Source organism: Aethalodelphis obliquidens, unplaced genomic scaffold (assembly GCF_003676395.1).
Source record: "Aethalodelphis obliquidens isolate GAN/ISIS:26980383/991018 unplaced genomic scaffold, ASM367639v1 scaffold26, whole genome shotgun sequence".
Lineage (NCBI taxonomy): Eukaryota > Metazoa > Chordata > Mammalia > Artiodactyla > Delphinidae > Aethalodelphis > Aethalodelphis obliquidens.
Window position 1 is genome coordinate 13,202,056 of NW_020837970.1, and position 18,302 is coordinate 13,220,357.

General features: G+C 43.1%; 1 protein-coding gene and 1 long non-coding RNA gene across 12 annotated transcripts in view; one reads left to right on the plus strand and one right to left on the minus strand.

Moving 5' to 3' along the window:
• Positions 1-7,474, minus strand: part of LOC113629152 (uncharacterized) — a 38,702-nt gene extending 31,228 nt beyond the window's left edge. For 5 of the 7 annotated variants that reach the window (XR_003436406.1, XR_003436404.1, XR_003436409.1 and 2 more), the window contains exons 1-3: positions 7,163-7,474; positions 6,351-6,513; positions 2,493-2,633 (exon numbers count right to left, since the gene is read on the minus strand). This is a non-coding gene — a long non-coding RNA (uncharacterized LOC113629152). Of the gene's footprint in view, positions 1-25; positions 2,634-6,350; positions 6,514-7,162 lie in introns of those variants that run through there. The other 2 variants (XR_003436407.1, XR_003436403.1) reach the window with 2 other exon arrangements.
• Positions 6,993-18,302, plus strand: part of DIS3L (DIS3 like exosome 3'-5' exoribonuclease) — a 34,447-nt gene continuing 23,137 nt past the window's right edge. The window contains exons 1-3 of one of the 5 annotated variants that reach the window (XM_027123378.1): positions 6,993-7,223; positions 8,795-8,948; positions 17,472-17,600. In XM_027123378.1, the coding sequence (XP_026979179.1) occupies positions 7,085-7,223; positions 8,795-8,948; positions 17,472-17,600 (422 nt within the window). In that variant the 5' untranslated portion in view covers positions 6,993-7,084. Of the gene's footprint in view, positions 7,224-7,558; positions 8,021-8,794; positions 8,949-14,795; positions 14,953-17,471; positions 17,601-18,302 lie in introns of those variants that run through there. The other 4 variants (XM_027123377.1, XM_027123381.1, XM_027123379.1 and 1 more) reach the window with 4 other exon arrangements.

Sequence of the window (18,302 nt, forward strand, 5' to 3'; positions counted from 1 at the left end):
CTGAATTATTGGCTTGGTTCTCTCATTTTTTTTTAAAGTCATTTATGCTGCTCTCAGATACTTAATAAATACCATCATTTTAAATATAACTTATTGAGTTCAAATGTTTGTTATAAAGCGTTATTATGGTAGTGCTATGGTCTGAGTGTTTGTGTCCCCCCAAAATTCATATGTTGCAATCCTAACCCCCAAAGGTGATAGTATTAGTAGGTGGGACCTTTGGGAGTTGCTTAAATCATGAGGTGGAACCCTCATGAATGGAATTAGTGCCTTACAAAAGAGGCTCCAGAGAGACCCCTAGCCCTTTCTGCCATATGAGGATTCAATAAGAAATCTGAAACCCAGAAGAGGACCCTCACCCAACTATGTTGCCACCATGATCTCCAACTTCCAGACTCCAGAACTGTGAGAAATAAATTTCTGTTTTTTATAGACTACCCAGTCTGTAGTATTTTGTTATACCAGCCTGAACAGACTAATAAAGGTAGGCAGGATTCTAAGATGGTCTCAGGATTCCTGTGCCCCAGTGTACACACACCTTCCCCAGGTTACTCAGTTAAACACTGACCTAGGTGCTGCTGTGAAGGGATTCTGCAAATGCAATTAAATTCTCACATCTGTTGACCTTAAAATAGAAGATTATCCTCAGTGGCCCTTAAAGGAACTGGGTTCTCCAGGTGAAAGAGATTTTGAAGTGTGAAAGGGCCTATGGAGGGGCCACATGGCAAGGAACTGTGGGTGGCCTCCTAACATCCAGCCCATCTTTAGAGCCCTGCCTAATATCCAGCAAGAGAAGAGGAGCCAGGGCCCTACAGCTGCAAGGAACTGAATTCTGCCAACAACTATGTGAGCTTGAAAGAAGACCCCAAGCTTTAGAAGGGCATCAGCCCAGCTGACACATTGATTTCTGTCTTGTGAGACCCTGAGCCAAGAACCTAATGCGGCCATGCCCCGGCTTCTGACTCCAGAAACTGAGGTAATGAATGAGTGTTTGAAGCTGCTAAGTTTATGGTAATTCGTTATGCAGCAAAAGAAACCTAATACGAACAGAAATAGGCCTTGCTCTGGCCTAAAATGTAAAGAAAGTTAAGTATAATGTAATTTTAACTTTCGGCCCTCATTCTTCTTCCTTTAGAACAAGATAACAAATGTGTAGTTTAACATGCCTTTTGATTATTAAGTAACTAAATTTAAGGTTTAAAATCTAATACTTTGTTTATAGTTATCCAAAACCTGGAGGATTTCCTAGAGGTTAGGATTATTACTAAGTACTCCTTATTCTCTTTTCCATTTTTTTTCACAACATTTCTACCGTAATTATTAGGTTTTAGAATTCAAAGTTTATCATTGTAAGATATAAAATGGAATTCACTTTCTCAAATTCAAACATACGCAGTAACAAAATAGTAAACTAAACAGGAAAACTCCTTGTAATACATTCATCCAATGAAATAACTCTTCACCATGACTGGTATTTCACTGGTAATAATAATCCTACCAGATGAATGAAAACAATTTCATCAAATAACACCAATACAAAAAAATTAAAATGACAGATAGTAACGTTTCTATATTTGAATTATAAATGGCTATCCACATAACTGAATTTTCTTTTAGTCTGCTTCAAGACTTAACGGATTTTCTTTTTCTTTTCTGTATTAATCATTGAAGCTTAGTTTCTAATTAATTTTGGAGCATCTGGATCTTTGAGCTCCTTGGATGAAGGTATAGTTTAATGTTAAGGTTATTTGCTGGTTTGTTTCTTGTCTCAAATAACTGGTTGCATTTTAATGGCAACATATGAAAGGCCAAATTTCAACAGCTCAGATACCAGCGCAGAAGGTACTTTAGCTGAAGCACCCTCCCCGCAAACAAAAATCAATGAAACAGCGCCCCTTTGTGGTAGAAGGGCAAAATTATCGGTACGTTAACAGTACAGTAAAAATTTTTTATCTTGGCGAGATACAATTGGTAAGCACAAAATAATTTTCTCTTTTAAAAAATTAGAAAGAGTTAAGCAGAACATTTTAGAGTAATCATTGCAAAGTGGATTATGGGGATTCACAGGGTGTTTAGAAAGCCAAAAGGGAGTCATTGTATCTGCTGAGAAAAGTGAAAATCAAGGATTAACAGCCTTTAACAGATAGGAAATTAAATTATCCCTAACACAAGTAGCAGAGCAATCTCAGCAGCAGTTTGTCCTCCAATGACTCTTCCACTGAGATGGAGCACAAATGAAAGTAAGCTGATTCTTCAGCTAAATGGGATAATATTAGACATTTACATGACCCTTTAGAGTCATTGACGCGTTAATACTGATACTCAGCAACATCTGTTTTGCTAGCTGTATTTTATAATTGAAATCACTAAGGCCCAGGGAAGTTAGGAAAGTAGTAGGGTCAATATTTGAAACCCATTGTTTCCAATTCCCTAAACTAAAATAACTGAGTTTATCCAATGGTCCGCTACGAAGAATGTACCCCATTCTGTACCTGGCTGTTTACCAGCTGAAAGGTGCCATGGCTGGGTCATCACTGCCTGGACTCTGTAACCAAACTGCTTGGGTTCCAAGTCTTGCTTGAGTGTGTGGCCTGGGGCAATTATTCAGTCCTCCTGTACTTTGGTCTCCTTGCCTGCAAAATGAAATTGGTAACAGTATTACAGTCCAGGCATTGTTTTGAGGATTAAATGAGAAAACACAGGAAAAGTGCTTAGAGCAGGGCCTGGCACCTAGTAAAAGCTTGAGAAACATTAGCCGGTAAGTAGTTGATGCTGCATAGATTGACAAGCTCTTCAAAAAGTTGCCAACTTTGCCTTATATTTAAAGACTTCTAGGATGCATATCAGATACCAGCAGTGGTAAATTACTTGGGAGAAGTAGACTTTGCATGCAAGCAGAACTTCACCGTTTTTACTTGGCATCCTTCAGAATTGTTGGAATGTGTTGCAACAAGCAGGTTAATAAATAAAGACAGAATATTTCAAAGCCGCTTCAGTAATCCCCTCTAGCCCTTGGAGCTCACTGTCCAGAATTCCTTTTATATACTTAACCTCCCTGCCCTCTTAGCTCTTTGTAAAGATGCCCCACCCTCTCTGGGCTAACCGTTGGATGAGTCCTTTTGATAATAATCCAGTGGTTGCTGATGTCTGCACTCCCAGGGCGCCTCTGCAAAAAAGGCAGGCAAACACTACAAACTCCTGCAGCATAAGCACGCTCGTGTTCAGCCTGAAGGAGACTGCAGTCAGGCACCAGGTAAACCAGATCACAATCAGAGATTTCTATCAGCAAGAGAGCACTACAAGCTGTCACAGCATTATGCTATCTGGGCACCAGGTGGTCCATCTGCGCTCGGATTGACAAGGAAAGGGAAAACTGCAAAGGAAGCAGGCCACCAAGCATCCTTCCCAGTGTGGCACTGAAATTTAGAACTGCTGGAGGATCCTGAAGCAGTTTCATCAGGACTTTTAATATCCAGTGAGGAGTTTTTAAACAAATAGGCAAGTCTTCGGCAAGTTCCTTAATCTCCTTTGTAAAGTGGGTGTGTATTCCTTAGGGTAACACAGCTGCTATAAGAAAAGTTTATTTCTCCCCTGCAAGAGACCCCTGTGGATGCTCCTGGGTAGGCAAGGCAGGGCTGTGCTCTGCACAGTTCTTCAGGGAACTATAAACAGTTCCCTGAAGAACTGCACAGTTGGTGCGAGGGGTCGGTGTGTGTGCTGTCTAACATGCAGGCTTCCAAGATCCCCTGGGCTTTGGCATCCATTCAGGAACAGGAAAGCGCAATATCCATGGGAGGTTTTTAAGGGTCAGGCCTGGAAAGGGTGCCATTCCATTCTGTGGCCACACCTATCTACGTGCAAGGGAGGCTGGGAAATGTGTTTCACCTGTGCCCAGAGGAAAAAAGGACATGGATTTGGTTAACAGAGAGCCAGTCTCTGCCACAAGAAATCACATGTAGATCAGCACTGTAAAAAGAGGTGGGACCAGAGTGGGCCGAGCTGGAGTCGTCATAGGTACAAGTGCTGAGGTGATGGTAGAGTCAACTGACTTAGGGCTAAGGGGTCTGAGTTAAGGACAGACAAGGAGTCACCAGTGCCGCTCACCGAAGGGTCTCAGCGCACTGCCTTCAAGCCAGGAGGGAGCATCCGCACTACGCAACACAAGCACCCCACCCCACACTTTTTCGACCTTGGATGTGTTTTCACGTGACTAGCTCTGGCCAATAGGCAGAAGCAACATGTATCACTTCTGGACTGAGCTTTTAATTGCCGTTGTGGGCTGTCTCGAGGGCTCCCTTCCCTCTGCCAATGAACAGCAAACAGTGTTCCAGTGAGGACTGGCTCCATCAGCCTGGGCCCTGGAGAAAGAATACAGAATGGATCCTACAGGTACCCACGCAACATCTTGTTTTAAGTCACTAGTATTTTTGAAGTTGTATATTACTGCAGCATAACCTAGTTTATTCTGACTGATAGAGAAACATATTTGTATCTACAAACGAATCAACAAAAAGGCATTCTTGTCCATTTTAGATCATCAGCTCGAAGAACTAAGGGAGCATGCTTTTGAGAACATACTTTGTACATTATTGCTGCCATGCAAGCAAAAGAAGTGCTTGATGGGCCTTGGATTATTTTAAATACCGATAACATCAACTTTCAACAGGCCCCAGACATACTCTCGACCTTAAAAGATCATTAGTCCCAATTTAGAGAAAGTTTAAAGTTACGAAATGCTAAAGAGAGATGTTAAGGACATATAATCAGAAGTAAAAGAAAAATGAAAATCGGAGAGCTTTGGAGGGAATCATGGGCAGCTGTTAGAAGCATTTTTATGTAGGGGTCAAATCCTGTTGCTTGTCTGTCCTCTGGGGTCTCTAGAACTGACCTCCTGCACTGTTGGTTGCCTATGGGCCCTCCTAGTGCTCTGGTCTGTGGACCAGCACTGTAATGTTCACCTAACTTGTGAAATTCTGTCTCAGATCTCACTCATATCGTCCCACACTGCAGATAACTTGACATTAAAATGCAGTGAGGGGAGTTCCCTGGTGGCCCAGTGGTTAAGAAGCTGCCTGCCAGTGCAGGGGACACGGGTTCGATCCCTGGACCAGGAAGATCCCACATGCCACATAGCAACTAAGTCTGTGCTCCACAACTACTGAGCCTGCGCTCTACGGCCTGCGAGCCACAACTACTGAGCCCGTGTGCTGCAATTACTGAAGCCCACGCGCCTAGAGCCCAAGCTCCGCAACGAGAAGCCACCCAATGAGAAGCCTGGGGGTAGCCCCCTCTCGCCGCAATCAGAGAAAGCCCACACGCAGCAACGAAGACCCAACGCAGCCAAAAATAAATAAATATTTTTTAAAATGCAATGAGTGAGGGAACATGACTTTTTAATATGTTCCCCTAGAGTAAGTGATCAAACAGGATACTCTAGTTCTGCTCACTTTAGCATAACAGGAAGCGCCAATGTTCCCAGCCAGCTGGTTGAGCTTCCTTAACTATTGCTCAACAAGTTGACTAGAAACTCCTTGGATACAAGAGCTATATTTTATTCATCTGTGAATAGCATGGTAATTAGTGAAGAGCCTGTTTTGGATTCAGCCAGATTCTGTCTTGAATATTGATTCCATCATTTAATAATTGTGTAATCTTGGACACTTAACCTCTGTAATCCTGTTTCATCGTCTGTAAAATGGGGATAATAGTGCCTGACTCCACTGACTTGTTGTGGAAATTAAATGTGACACTTCTTTGTAAAGCTCCTGATGCAGTTCAAAAGTCTTTGTTGAGAGCTTGGCGGAACAGTGGCTTCCATCCAGCCAAGAGTATGATCTCAGAAGAGACTGTGTGTTAGTCTCTATCAAATTTAAAGGAAAATTCCTTTGCCAGAGGCTGCAAACGCCATCATGTTGAGGTTGAATAGATAATGTTTACCTCAGAGGAAGAGATTAGTTTCCATTTTATCTGCACTGTTTGAATTTTTATATGGATTAAAAATACAAGAAATTAAAAATAAATACAGCTTTTTAAAGGGGAAAAAATGTTGGGCTGGCAGGGGTGCTGGCTTATTTGCTGGCTCTTTTAGCTCTTTCAGTGATAGCAAGAGCAACAAACAGAACGTACTAATAATTGTCTATATTAATACAAAACACTAATAATTATCCATATTAATAAGGCAGCCCCATTCCCACATGAACCTGAGGGTAGAAACAAAGTACAATAATCCTTCAGAGCTGCAGCAAATCTTCGCAAGACTTTAAACTAGCTTCCATGTACAGACGGTTCCGACTTCCCATGGTTCCACTTACAATTTTTGGACTTTGCCACGGTGTGAAAGTGATACCCACCTGGAATTTTTATCTTTTCCGGTCTAGCGTTACTCTTGCGTGACGCTGAGCAGGCGGGCAAGTCCCAGCTCCCAGACAGCACAGGGTGAACAACCGATACGCTTGCAACCATTCTGTTTTTCACTTTCAGCAGTGTTCAATAAATTACTTGAGATACTCAACACTGTCATAAAATAGGCTTTGTGTTAGATGATTCTGCCCAACTGTAGACCAATGTAAGTGTTCTGAGCAGGTTTAAGGTAGGCTGGGTTAAGCTGTGATGTTGGGTAGGTTAGCTGTGTTAAATAAATTTTCAACCTAGATGGGTTTATCAGGACGTAACCCCATCGTTAAGCGGAGGAAGACCTGTATTATGGTTGTCTCCCTTAAGTCTTTTGCGTGGTTTCCACCCCTCCCAGGCAATTCCACCCCCAGGCAATTGTAGGGAGGGGAGAAACTGAGGCGGGGTTGGGGGGAGACTGTGGGCCCAGCTGCGGCGCCCAGACCGCCGGCCTCCTGCTGCTCGCAACCCCAGGACGCGGGCCGTTACGGCGGTTTCGGTGCGGAGCCCGGAGCGCTTAGGCCGCCGCCAGGAGGTCCCACCGGCCAGGAGCTCCGCGGAAACCAGGCCGAGGGGGCGGGCCCGAAGCCTCGGCCTCGCCTCCGCCCGCGCCGCGCTGCGCCCGCCGCTTCCCAGCCGCTTGCTCCGGGCGGCCTCGCGGGGCCCGGAGCTCTGCCCGGGGAGCGCCGCCAGCATGCTGCAGAAGCGGGAGAAGGTGCTGCTCCTGAGGACCTTCCAGGGCCGGACGCTGCGGATCGTGCGGGAGCACTACCTGCGGCCCAGCGTGCCCTGCAACAGCCCGCTCTGCCCGCAGCCCGCCATCTGCCGCAACGGTCAGGGCAGGGGGTGGAGGCTGGGGAGGGTGGGCAGACGAGGACCGGCGGGAGCGGGGCGGCCCGGGCGGGATCGCCGGGGGCCGAGACCGGGCGGGCGTCAGGGCGGCGGCGCCGGGGTAAAGCGTCGGCCGTGAGGCGGAAGGGCGCGTCCCAGAGGCGGAGCGCGAGGCCGTGGTGTTGACGAGTCCGAGGCCCCCGGGCCTCCGCCGGCCTCCAGGCATCACCTCCGGCCCGGCTGCAGGTCGGGCGCGAGGGGCCGGCGGCTTCCGAGCCGCACCACGTCTCCGCTGTCGCTCCACAGCGACTCCCGACTGCTCTGCCCGGTTAAACGAAAGGGCCGAGAGGCGGGCGCCCCCGCAGCGCAGAGGGCGCGGCTTGGGGCTTTCCGAGGGGCCTGTGGGCGCTGGAGCGTCCTGCCCCCAGGCTCGCCGCAGTGAAATCCGGTGGACCCGAGCTGTGGGCCCTGCAGTGCGAGCCGGGCACGCGGAGCTGACGCTCTGCCGCTCCTCGTTGTACATTTCTTTGCTTTGCTCCCTGCCAGCACCTAGGCCTCAGACATCCAGTGGAGAACCCTCTTGACTGTAGGATTTGTGGATCATCTGGGCCCTCGTTGTACAGGAAGGTCATGGGGAAATTGGATTTGGGTCGGCTGCCCACTACACCTTCCTCCACTTGATTTCTGGGCTGCTGGGGTGGCCGACTTAACGATGGTTACTGGTTCTCTTCCCTATGGTGGGAGAGGAGCGTGGTGGTCCTTTTCAGCGAATATTTGGGATCCTCAGCTTACGGTTAAGGTGAACATTTCAATTACAGCTTGACTAACCAGCTCCGAGACGCGGGCTAGGTGGAAATGTCACCACCGCCCCTGCTTGCACTGAGCATCTTTTCTAGTCAATTCAGTCTTTTTGGCCCTTGGAGACTTTTGAACACGTTCACAAGCTTGAGACACAACCGACTTGAAATGGCTGGGCATAAACAAGTGGTTAACGTGTATTTGGGGAGCCCCATTGGAATGTGAGTGTAGGTCAGTGGGTTAACAATATATAGTTAAGTTGTGCTGAAGATTTGGTTGTTTTTGTGTGTTTTTTTTTAATCCGTCATCTTTTGCATTACTGGCAACACCATAAACCACGTTGAGCTTTTATTATCACAGCTTCAGAAAAATGAAGGTGCTGAATTTACCTGAACGTTGGGCCTCTACCAAAGTAGATTTGTCTTTTAAAAACTACACAGTGGGGCTTCCCTGGTGGCGCAGTGGTTGAGAGTCCGCCTGCCGATGCAGAGGACATGGGCTCGTGCCCCGGTCCGGGAAGATCCCAAATGCCACGGAGCCATGGCCCGTGAGCCATGGCCGCTGAGCCTGTGCGTCCGGAGCCTGTGCTCCGCAACGGGAGAGGCCACAACAGTGAGAGGCCCGCGTACCGCAAAAAAACAAAACAAAACAAAAACTACACAATGTAGTTAAGATTGGAAGTTGTTCTGCACACTGGGGCACCGTGACATTGAAATCATAATAAACTAAGTTTGCAAACGTTGTCTAATCTCTTCTGTTTTGAATTATGCTTCAGATGGGAAACTCTTGTCTAGTGACGTGACTCATTACATGATCCCAGATTGGAAAGTCGTTCAAGATTACCTCGAGATCCTTGAGTTTCCTGAATTGAAGGGAATTATTTTCATGCAAACGGCTTGTCAAGCTGTGCAGCATCAAAGAGGCCGGAGGTATCTGTTTTGCATTATTTATTTTTTTATGGTGCGGATTTTTTTTTCCCCCTTTAGAAGAGGTTCCTTGTTGGAGAGAAAGGGGAGGAATTCATTATTTTCGTCAGAAAAGACTTTTTGAACTAATTTGGCGTTCTTTTTGCCAGTGAGGAATGCAGTAACATTATTTTATATTTCTGCTTCAACACCTGGCCAAAAGGTCTGACTGCAGATCAATAAACTGCAGTGTCCCCACGATGTGGGTATTTAAGATTCTTGGCTTTTGGTTTGCATTTTTATAGTAGCAGAGCTATTGCCTATATCATGTTGAAGACTGCATGTTATTTAATCTTCTTATTTATAGATATATTGTTTCAGAAACTTACATTTTTTTCCCCTTAGGAAAAAGAAAGTATTTTAAAATTTGAGGCTCCTTTATTGTGGAGGCAAGTTGTACTTGTGGTGATTTATTCAATGAAACCAGAACTAACTTGTTTTATTTTTAGATTACTAGTATAACCACCAACCATAGGAATTGTATTTGCGAAACAAAGAATTTCTGATTGAAATCAGTCTAAAATGCTTGCCTTGTACCTAAATGAAGAACAGTTGTTCACCTTTTAAACAAATACTCTATAAATGATTTTGCTTCCTTTACATTGGGAAAAGATCTGTGATTTGAACTTGAAGACTGTATGGAAACAGCATATTAGAATTGTATACCCAACCTCTTAACACCACAAGTTAAGCAGAAATTATGTGTTTATTCTTTTTCAAATGTTGTGGTTTCTTCAGACCTTGGTAGTAAAAGATGAAGTGTGTTTATTTGTATATGAAAATGATAAGTTGTTCTTATTATATGCTCAGTTCAAAAAAATATGCATTAACTAGGTTGTGTGCAGGTTTTTCAGATAGAATATTTTTATATGAGCTTGAAGTTGATTTTGTTCAGACACAAAGATATAGATGTTTATACACATCCAGGTTTAAATGCTGTTCCAGGTGTCGTATTTCAATTTCTGCTACTAAAATCAATTTGTTGTTATCATGTGGGTTGCTAAGCCTTTTCAACTTCTGTTTTCTAAAATGTTTTTAATATTAAGGATTGTTTTAAAAATCAATTCCTGGGGACATTCAAAAGCAAAGAATTGGAATTTAAATGTCTTTTTTCCTGAACATTTCAAAAGTAGTTAACTTGATGAAAAACGATTGGTTTTCCATTGCTTTACCGTGTCTCTGAATGCACTAAACGTGAAAACAAAAGCTGAGGAGTTATGGAACAGGCCCACAGAATAATACTCTGGTTTTGCCATTGGTGAGCACTTTTCGAGTTCCTAGTTCCAGGCCTTCTGGAGTACAAAAAGAAGTCTTGTTCCCTCTCTCAACAAACTTGTTGTCTTGTTGGGATTAAATGCAAGAAGCAAGAGGGTAATTTTGACATACCTTGGACACATGTAAATAATTTAATGGGGACTATGTAAAGTGCAGAAGTAAACATGGGGTGTGGGGATTTAAAAAGCCCTCCGAAGGAAATAGGTTTGAGACTGGTCTTAATTCAGGGAAATGAACATGAGTGATGAAGAGGAACAAGAGGCAGGAAAAGGAATCAGCAAGTTGGGGACTTTGTGCTTTCTTTACCGGTTAAGCGACCAGCAGGTGTATTCAGGTTGAAACAGCTAAAGGACCACAATTACCTAAGCCACAATTACCTAAAGTTGATGAGAGCCATTCAATATGTAAGATCCAGGAGATTTGCTTGATTAATTTGGCCTTCATAAGTGTTAAGCATAAGTCATCTGAGTTTTTGTATTTAACCAAAGGTGGCCTAGCAGAGCCTCTCTGGTGCTTTGCTTCATTTAATATTGGAAAACATTTTGTTTTTCAGTTCTTCCTCTGAGATTTTTGAGATGCTGGTAAATAATTCATTCTATTTTATATGCTTTTAGGAATATTATTGCTTAGGAAAGGTTTGTCAGGTGAAAATACCTAGTCTGGTCTAGTGTCTGGTAGAAGGATGCCTTGCTTTCTCCTTTTGACCCCCTCCTGAATGCCTTCTGTATAGCTTGAATCTCAGTTTCTTAGTACATAACATAAGACTGGAATCAAAATATTATAGTTGGAGAGGACCTAAGAGGTCAACGTGATCCCCATCCTACATCAGTGTTACTCAACATGAGTAATGTAGTAGACTTTGTTTCTAAAAGAAAAAAATTCTCATGGATACCCAGTGTTAATTTAAATTAATTTATTGTATTGTTACTTAAATATGTTTCAACATAAATCTAGGCATAAATCCTCATACCTAAGTACTTAATGCAACCCTAAACCCAAATCAGACCTTCAAACTAAACAAGGCTACAAATGAATGTTAATTTAATGTGACCAGTGACATTATTTTACTGACATGAAATCACCAGAGTTGGGTTTAATACTAGAAAGACACAGCCTCTATGGCTACAGGCATAAGCTCTATATTTAATATGATTTTGTAGTTTGATTTCAATAATATCAATGCAGAAAAATGTCCTCATAAGTATATTGTACAAAACTGTATGAAAAATGTCAAGTTTTTGATCAGGATAATCACACATTCTGCTATCTAACAATCCTCAAGTGCTTACTTACTGAGGGCCCGTGTGATCTCCCTGTAAGGGTGACCTGTCCACTGCCTTCAATCATGTGTTCAGGTGTTCATCTGTGTATCTACAAATATTTATTGAGAGGCTCTATGTGCCAGAAACTGTGCTAGCACTGAGCATACAGTGGCGAGCAAAGGCAGACACGCTCTTGAGGGGGAGACCGGCAGTAATCGATAACCAGAGAAACAGATGGAGAAGTGAGCTGTGACAGGCGCGCTGAGGGAGGGGTGCTGGGCTCAGGAGAGCCCAGACTAGGCAGGGAGGAAAGGCTTTCCTGAGTGAGGTGCGTGTACTGAGCTCTAAGGGATGAGTGTGAGGAAACCAGGCAAAGAAAGGAGAAAAGCTTTCCAGGCGAGGAAACTGCTGTGCGAGGCCATGGGGAGAGAGAACGTGGAGAATGAGGGAGGAGAGAGCCCTGGATTGGACTAAGGTAGGCCCCCATGGGCCTCAGGGATGTGGTGAAGCGTTTTAAGTAGGGGGGATAACATGATCAGATTCCTGTTTTTAAAGGATTACTAGGCTAGTGGAGAAGAGGCTTGGAGAAAAGAAGAGGAGGCTTTAGTTCACATGAGAGATGTCGGTAGCTTAGAGATGGAGAGAGAAATAGACATTTCTAAAAGCTGTTTAGTAGATAAGATCCACAGAACTTCCTAAGTATATAGCAAAGCGAGTTGAAAATATGTCCACACAAAAACTTGTGCGTGAATGTTTGTTCATAACAGCTCTATTCATAATAGCCAAAAATGGAAACAACCCAAATGTCCATCAACTGATAATGGTTACACAAAATGTGGTTTAACCATACAATGAAATATTATTCAGCCATGAAAAGGAATGAAGTACTGATACATGCTACAACATGGATGAACCTTGAAATTATTATGCTAAGTGAAAGAATCCAGCCCCCCACACACACCCACAAAAATCATATATTGTATGATTCTGTGTATATGAAATGCCCAGAATAGGTAAATCCAAGAGACAGGAAGTAGGTTAGTGGTTGCCAGGGGCTAAGGGTCAGAGGGAATGGGGAGTGACTGCTTAATGGGTATAAGTTTCTTTTGGGGGCTGACAAAAGAGGAGTTAGATAGTAGTGATGGTTGCATAATGCTGTGACTACACTAAAAACCATTGAATTCTGCATCTTAAAAGGGTGAATTTTTTGGTATGAATCATATCTCAATAAAGCTGTTTTTTTTAAATTTTTATTTATTTATTTATATTGGCTGCTTGGGGTCTTAGTTGTGGCTGTGAACTCTTAGTTGGGACATGCATGTGGGATCTAGTTCCCTGACCAGGGATCGAACCCAGGCCCCCCACATTGGGAGTGCAGTCTTACCCACTGGACCACCAGGGAATCCCCACTGTTTTTTTTTGTTTTTTGTTTTTTAATCTATAGGACTTAGTAATGGATTTAGATAAGTGAGATAAAGGAGAAGGTGGTGTCAAGGATGACACTAAGGTTTCTGGCTTATGTAACTGGATAAAGAGGGGGAACACTGGAGAAGGTGGGGGGTGGGAGGTCATGAGTTTGAGGTGTCTTGAGGCTTCCAAGAGGGCAGACACTGACACCAAATGGCATTGCAGCCTGAAGCCTGGTCCAAAATATACTCCATTAAAAATGTTTTAAGAATATCACCTCATATAAATGGAAATAGAAACTTCTGAAATTCTTGGAGAAAACTCAAGGACCTCTGAATTTAAGTCTAGGAGACCCTACCTGGGTTCTGCAAAACCTGAAGAAATGCAACATTGAGTACAGGACCCACTTCCTTGTACCTCTCGCCACTGGTTGTGGGACACCCACTTCTAATCCCCAGAGACTGTAGTCAGCAGGGGGAAGGGATGTTGCATCTGAAGGTAAGATCACCGTTGAATAAAAATAGTAAAAAAAAAAAAAAAAAAAAAAGATCAATCTAGAGAAGGTAAGTTTTGCTGTCCCCCTAAGAAATTGTCTGAAATGTTTAGAGAATGGAGATTTCGAAAACACTTTAGCCAGACCAGGGAAACTAGGGTTTTTCTGTAAGCCTGGAATTTTTTAAACCTCAGATAATTTTATTGTACTTGACTATCTGGAACTGTTGTCCTGTCATTCAGGCCAGACTTGTTCAAGGCACCACGATGTTCTTTGCTGGCTCCATGCAGAATACTCATATATCTAATTCCATCATATGCACCACCAACCCTAACTAGCAAAAACTACGACTGTGTTGTACGGATGCACTATTAAATTATAGCCGTAAGCCCACTGCCTACAAGACAACCCGACTATCACACTCAGAGTGATTCACTGTTTGTTTCCTGCTTTCCCCATTAATATTCTTGTGCCATTTGTTCATTCGTTTTATCTGGCTGATAGGTAGCTGACAAATGGAAGCACACACTAAAAGTCTAAGGAAAATACATGGGAGTGAAACTTAAAACTGAGAAAATTCTTTTTGTTAAGTGATATATTTTTCTAAACATTGGAAGGATTGTCATTACTTTCATGTGGTGGTAAAGCGCCCGGGTCTGGCTTGTGGAGCATCAGTATTTGGAGAGGACAGGATTCGAGAAGTCCCAGGTTTAAAGTACGGGTGTGCTGACCAATGCAGTGATGTATGTGAGGCCTAGCAAAAGAGTAACCGGGCTCTGAAAATATCAGTTTGTCCCAGGACATTTTTATCTCGTATTTGGATCACTGTTGTCGCAAAGGGTTGTGAGTTCGTGGATTCATTTGGAAAATAGTTATTGAGCGACTGCCGTGGGTTAAGTACTAGAGATACAAGGAGGAAGCCTACTGTCTGCTTTCTTGAGCTTTCTGTCCCCTCTCTCTCCTCCTTTGGGCCCTTTGTCTACCTAACTCTTACCCATCCTTCAGGTCCGTTGCCTCCTCCTGGGTGCCTCCCTTATCCCTCCCATGTTCCTGTCACACCTTGCACTTTTCCTTTCATGGCACTCATCCCGCTGAAATGGGTGGTTCTATTTTTTTGTTTGTTTTATTTTGTTATGACAATTAGTATAGCTATTTTTTTAATTGTGGTAAAATATATATAACATAAAATGTACCATGTTAACCATATCTAAGTGTACAATTTGATGGCATTGTGTACATTGACACTGTTGTGCAACCCATCTCCAGAACTTTTTTCATCTTCCCAAACTGAAACTCTACACCCATTAAACACTCATTCCCCATTTCCCCCTCCCCCAGACCCCTGGCAACCACTGTCCTACTTTCTATCTCCAGGTGTTTAGCTACTCAAAGAAACTCCTATGAGTGGACTCATACAATACTTGTTCTTCTGCGACTGACTAGCTTATTTCACTCAGCATAATGTCTTCAATGTTCATCCGTGTTGAGGATATGTCAGAACCTCCCTTTTAAGGCTGAATAATATTCCACGGTATGTATATACCACATTTTGTTTATCCATCCATCTCCCGACAGACACTTGGACTGCTTCCACCTTTTAGCTAATATGAATAATGTTGCTCTGAACATGGGTGTAAAAATATCTCTTTGAGACCCTCCTTTCAGTTCTTCGGGGTCTATACCCAGAAGTGAATCGCTGGATCATATGGTAGTTCTAGTTTTGACTTTTTTTGAGGGATGGATGGTTGAGTTGCATTCACCATGAGCAGGACCACGCAGACGAAGGGCAGCATCGGGAATGTCTAGGTGTGTCCCCTGAAGGCACTCAGTGGAGCACAGAGGAGGAAGTTTGTAAACAAATACCTGCCCTGGGTTCAGGTGCTTTATTAGGGGTGTGGATAAAGGGAGCAAAAAGTGGAAAAGATCAGGAAAAATAGTCAATATTTTTTCAGTGTTTTCTCTGAAATAATAAATTTCAGATGTTTATAAAGCTTCTTCTAGAATCTTTTATTGCTTAACCAAAAAAGTGCACTTTTAAAAAAATTCATGCATGACAGAAATGCGTAAAGCAGAAAGTGAAAGTCCTTGCCTTTCCCTCCTGCAGGGACGACCCTGTTAGCACGGTGATGGAGACTCTTGTATGCATATTCTAAGAGGTTTTGAAAAATGATTTTAAGTGTATCTTTGTGAAAGTGGGAAAATTACAAACTTAACGTGTTCTAGGCGCTTCTGCGGGTGGGGAGGCAGCTTTTATTTACACAAGTGGAATTCTGTTAAGGAAAGCTGCCATTCACAGAAATGAAACTGAATCCCTTTGTTTATTAGGACATTTTGTAAGTTGTAGTTACTTGATGATCCTTTTTAAGGTGGCTCAAAATTAGAATTACTAAGAAAGTAAAATCAGTGTTTCTTGTTTTCTGATGAAGTGTTGAGACGACGCAGATACTGGTAGTTGGCATTTATTTAGAGGGGATAAGTTAGAGAGTTCTGCGTTTGCTTTAATGAAAAGACTCATTTTTAAAAATCCGTGGTGGCAGGCTGGAGGTGGGAATGGAAGGGCACAAATGTTATTATGTTAAATGCCAGTTATCTATCTTGGATAATTTATATGTTAATTTAACATCTGGTTTAATATCAATCCATTTTTAAATAAACAATTGACTTCCTTTAAGATAATTGTGAATATTATGTATTTCACATTATCTAGACAATTGAAAAGCACCTTCTTAGAAACTGACCCATATGAGACTTCATATTTTATTTTCTTTGGCCAAGATTATTGGAAAGATCTCCTGATGGGTTCTGAAAAACCTAGGGGCAGGACAGGAATAAAGATGCAGACATAGAGAATGGACTTGAGGACACAGGGACGGGGAAGGGTAAGCTGGGATGAAGTGAGAGAGTGGCATGGACATATATACACTACCAAATGTAAAATAGATAGCTAGTGGGAAGCAGCCGCATAGCACAGGGAGATCAGCTCGGTGCTCTGTGACCACCTAGAGGGGTGGGATAGGGACGGTGGGAGGGAGATGCAAGAGGGAGGAGATATGGGGATATATGTATATGTATAGCTGATTCACTTTGTTATAAAGCAGAAACTAACACACCATTGTAAAGCAATTATACTCCATTAAAGATGTTAAAAAAAATTGAACATCTCTCTTCCATTGTACAAGGGATTAGAAAAATTGTATGTCCTAGTTTGATAGAGCTACCTGTTCACACTGTGTATTAAATATAATTATTTTAAAACATAAAAAAAAAAAGTCTCCTGATGCGGAAAAACCTTAAAACTTTCTGTTAGTTGTCTGATAGATGAAGCTAGCCTTCATTCATGTAAACAATGCGGCTGCATCAATAAAGTTCACAGATAAATTCCCAAACTTACATGTTCTTTCCTAGGGCTGCCAGCAGAAAGTAAAACATTAATGTCTAATACCATTTACAGAACAAAGTGAGTTGCAAAAATAAAGCACTAGGGCTTCCCTGGTGGCACAGTGGTTAAGAGTCCGCCTGCCGGTGCAGGGGACACGGGTTCGTGCCCTGGTCCGGGAAGGTCCCACATGCCGCGGAGCGGCTGGGCCCGTGAGCCATGGCCACTGAGCCTGCGCGTCCGGAGCCTGTGCTCCACAACAGGAGAGGTCATGACAGTGAGAGGCCCGCGTACAGCAAAAAAATAAAAAAAAAATAAAGCTCTAAACTCTGCTTGCCTCATTGTCCTTTGTGAGCCTTTGATGAAGGGGCTGTGTGGGGCAGGGTTGTATAATTACATAATAAATAGCCAGAAAGGGAGAGGGGAGTAGAGGAGTTTAACTGATCCACAAACTAATTAATGAGGCCCTGCTCCAGCACATTCTAGCAGGCAAAATGGAGAAACAGCAGCCCGAGAGCGCAGCACACATTAAGGCCAATGTAAATAAGTGTTTCTCAGGTTTTAAACAATCAATCTTTCGCTCTAAAATACCTCATCTTTTCTGAACCTTAGCAAGAGGTGGCAGGAGATGAGTACCTGCTAGATTAGATTTACTTTTCTCCTCTGTGTCACAGACAGTATAACAAATTGCGAAATCTCCTGAAGGATGCGCGTCATGATTGTGTTCTCTTCGCTAATGAATTCCAGCAGTCCTGCTATCTCCCTCGGGAAAGAGGGGAGTCCATGGAGAAGTGGCAGAGCAGGTATGGCCCTGAATAGCTGGGTTTTCACACAATCATCTTCTTTAATTTCTTTATCATTGGTTATTTGGGAGTTGATCTAAATAGTATGGTGGAACAAACCAACAGTTTTTCTGGAACCGTGATTAATACTGAAATGCTTAATGTGTCAATATTCTAGATATGTCATTTGACTACATATATTTTAGAAATTGTAATTAAGGAGCTATAGGTGCCCAGAGTAAGTTTGCCCCAGACCTCTAAAGGCTAGTAGGATCATTCATTCCAGTGATCCAAAAGTCATACATAGCTTTAATGCTGTGTGAGTGTGTGCGTGTGTGTGTGTGTGTGTGTGTGTGTGTGTGTGTGTGTGTATGTGAGAGAGAAACAGAGAGCGGCAGGGACACGTCCTACTTTTAAGCTAAAGTCATCTCACTTTTTCTGGTATAGGTTGCTTTAATATCCCAGCCAGTCTTATTAAACTGAAATGGGTAGGTTAATTCTAGTAAAGCTGTTTTAGGAAGTGCGGTGTCCTAATTGAGATCCACCTAAAAGCAGAACCTGAAGCAAGGATTTTGGAGGTGAGTTGTTTATGTGAGAAGCAATTCCCAGAAGCAGGAGTGGGGAGAGTGACCCAGAGAAGGAGGGAAAGCAGTAAAGGATGTATCACTGCTGAGGGAAACTGAGGCTCAGTCCTCTGGGAACCTCTAAGAAGCCATGTAGAGT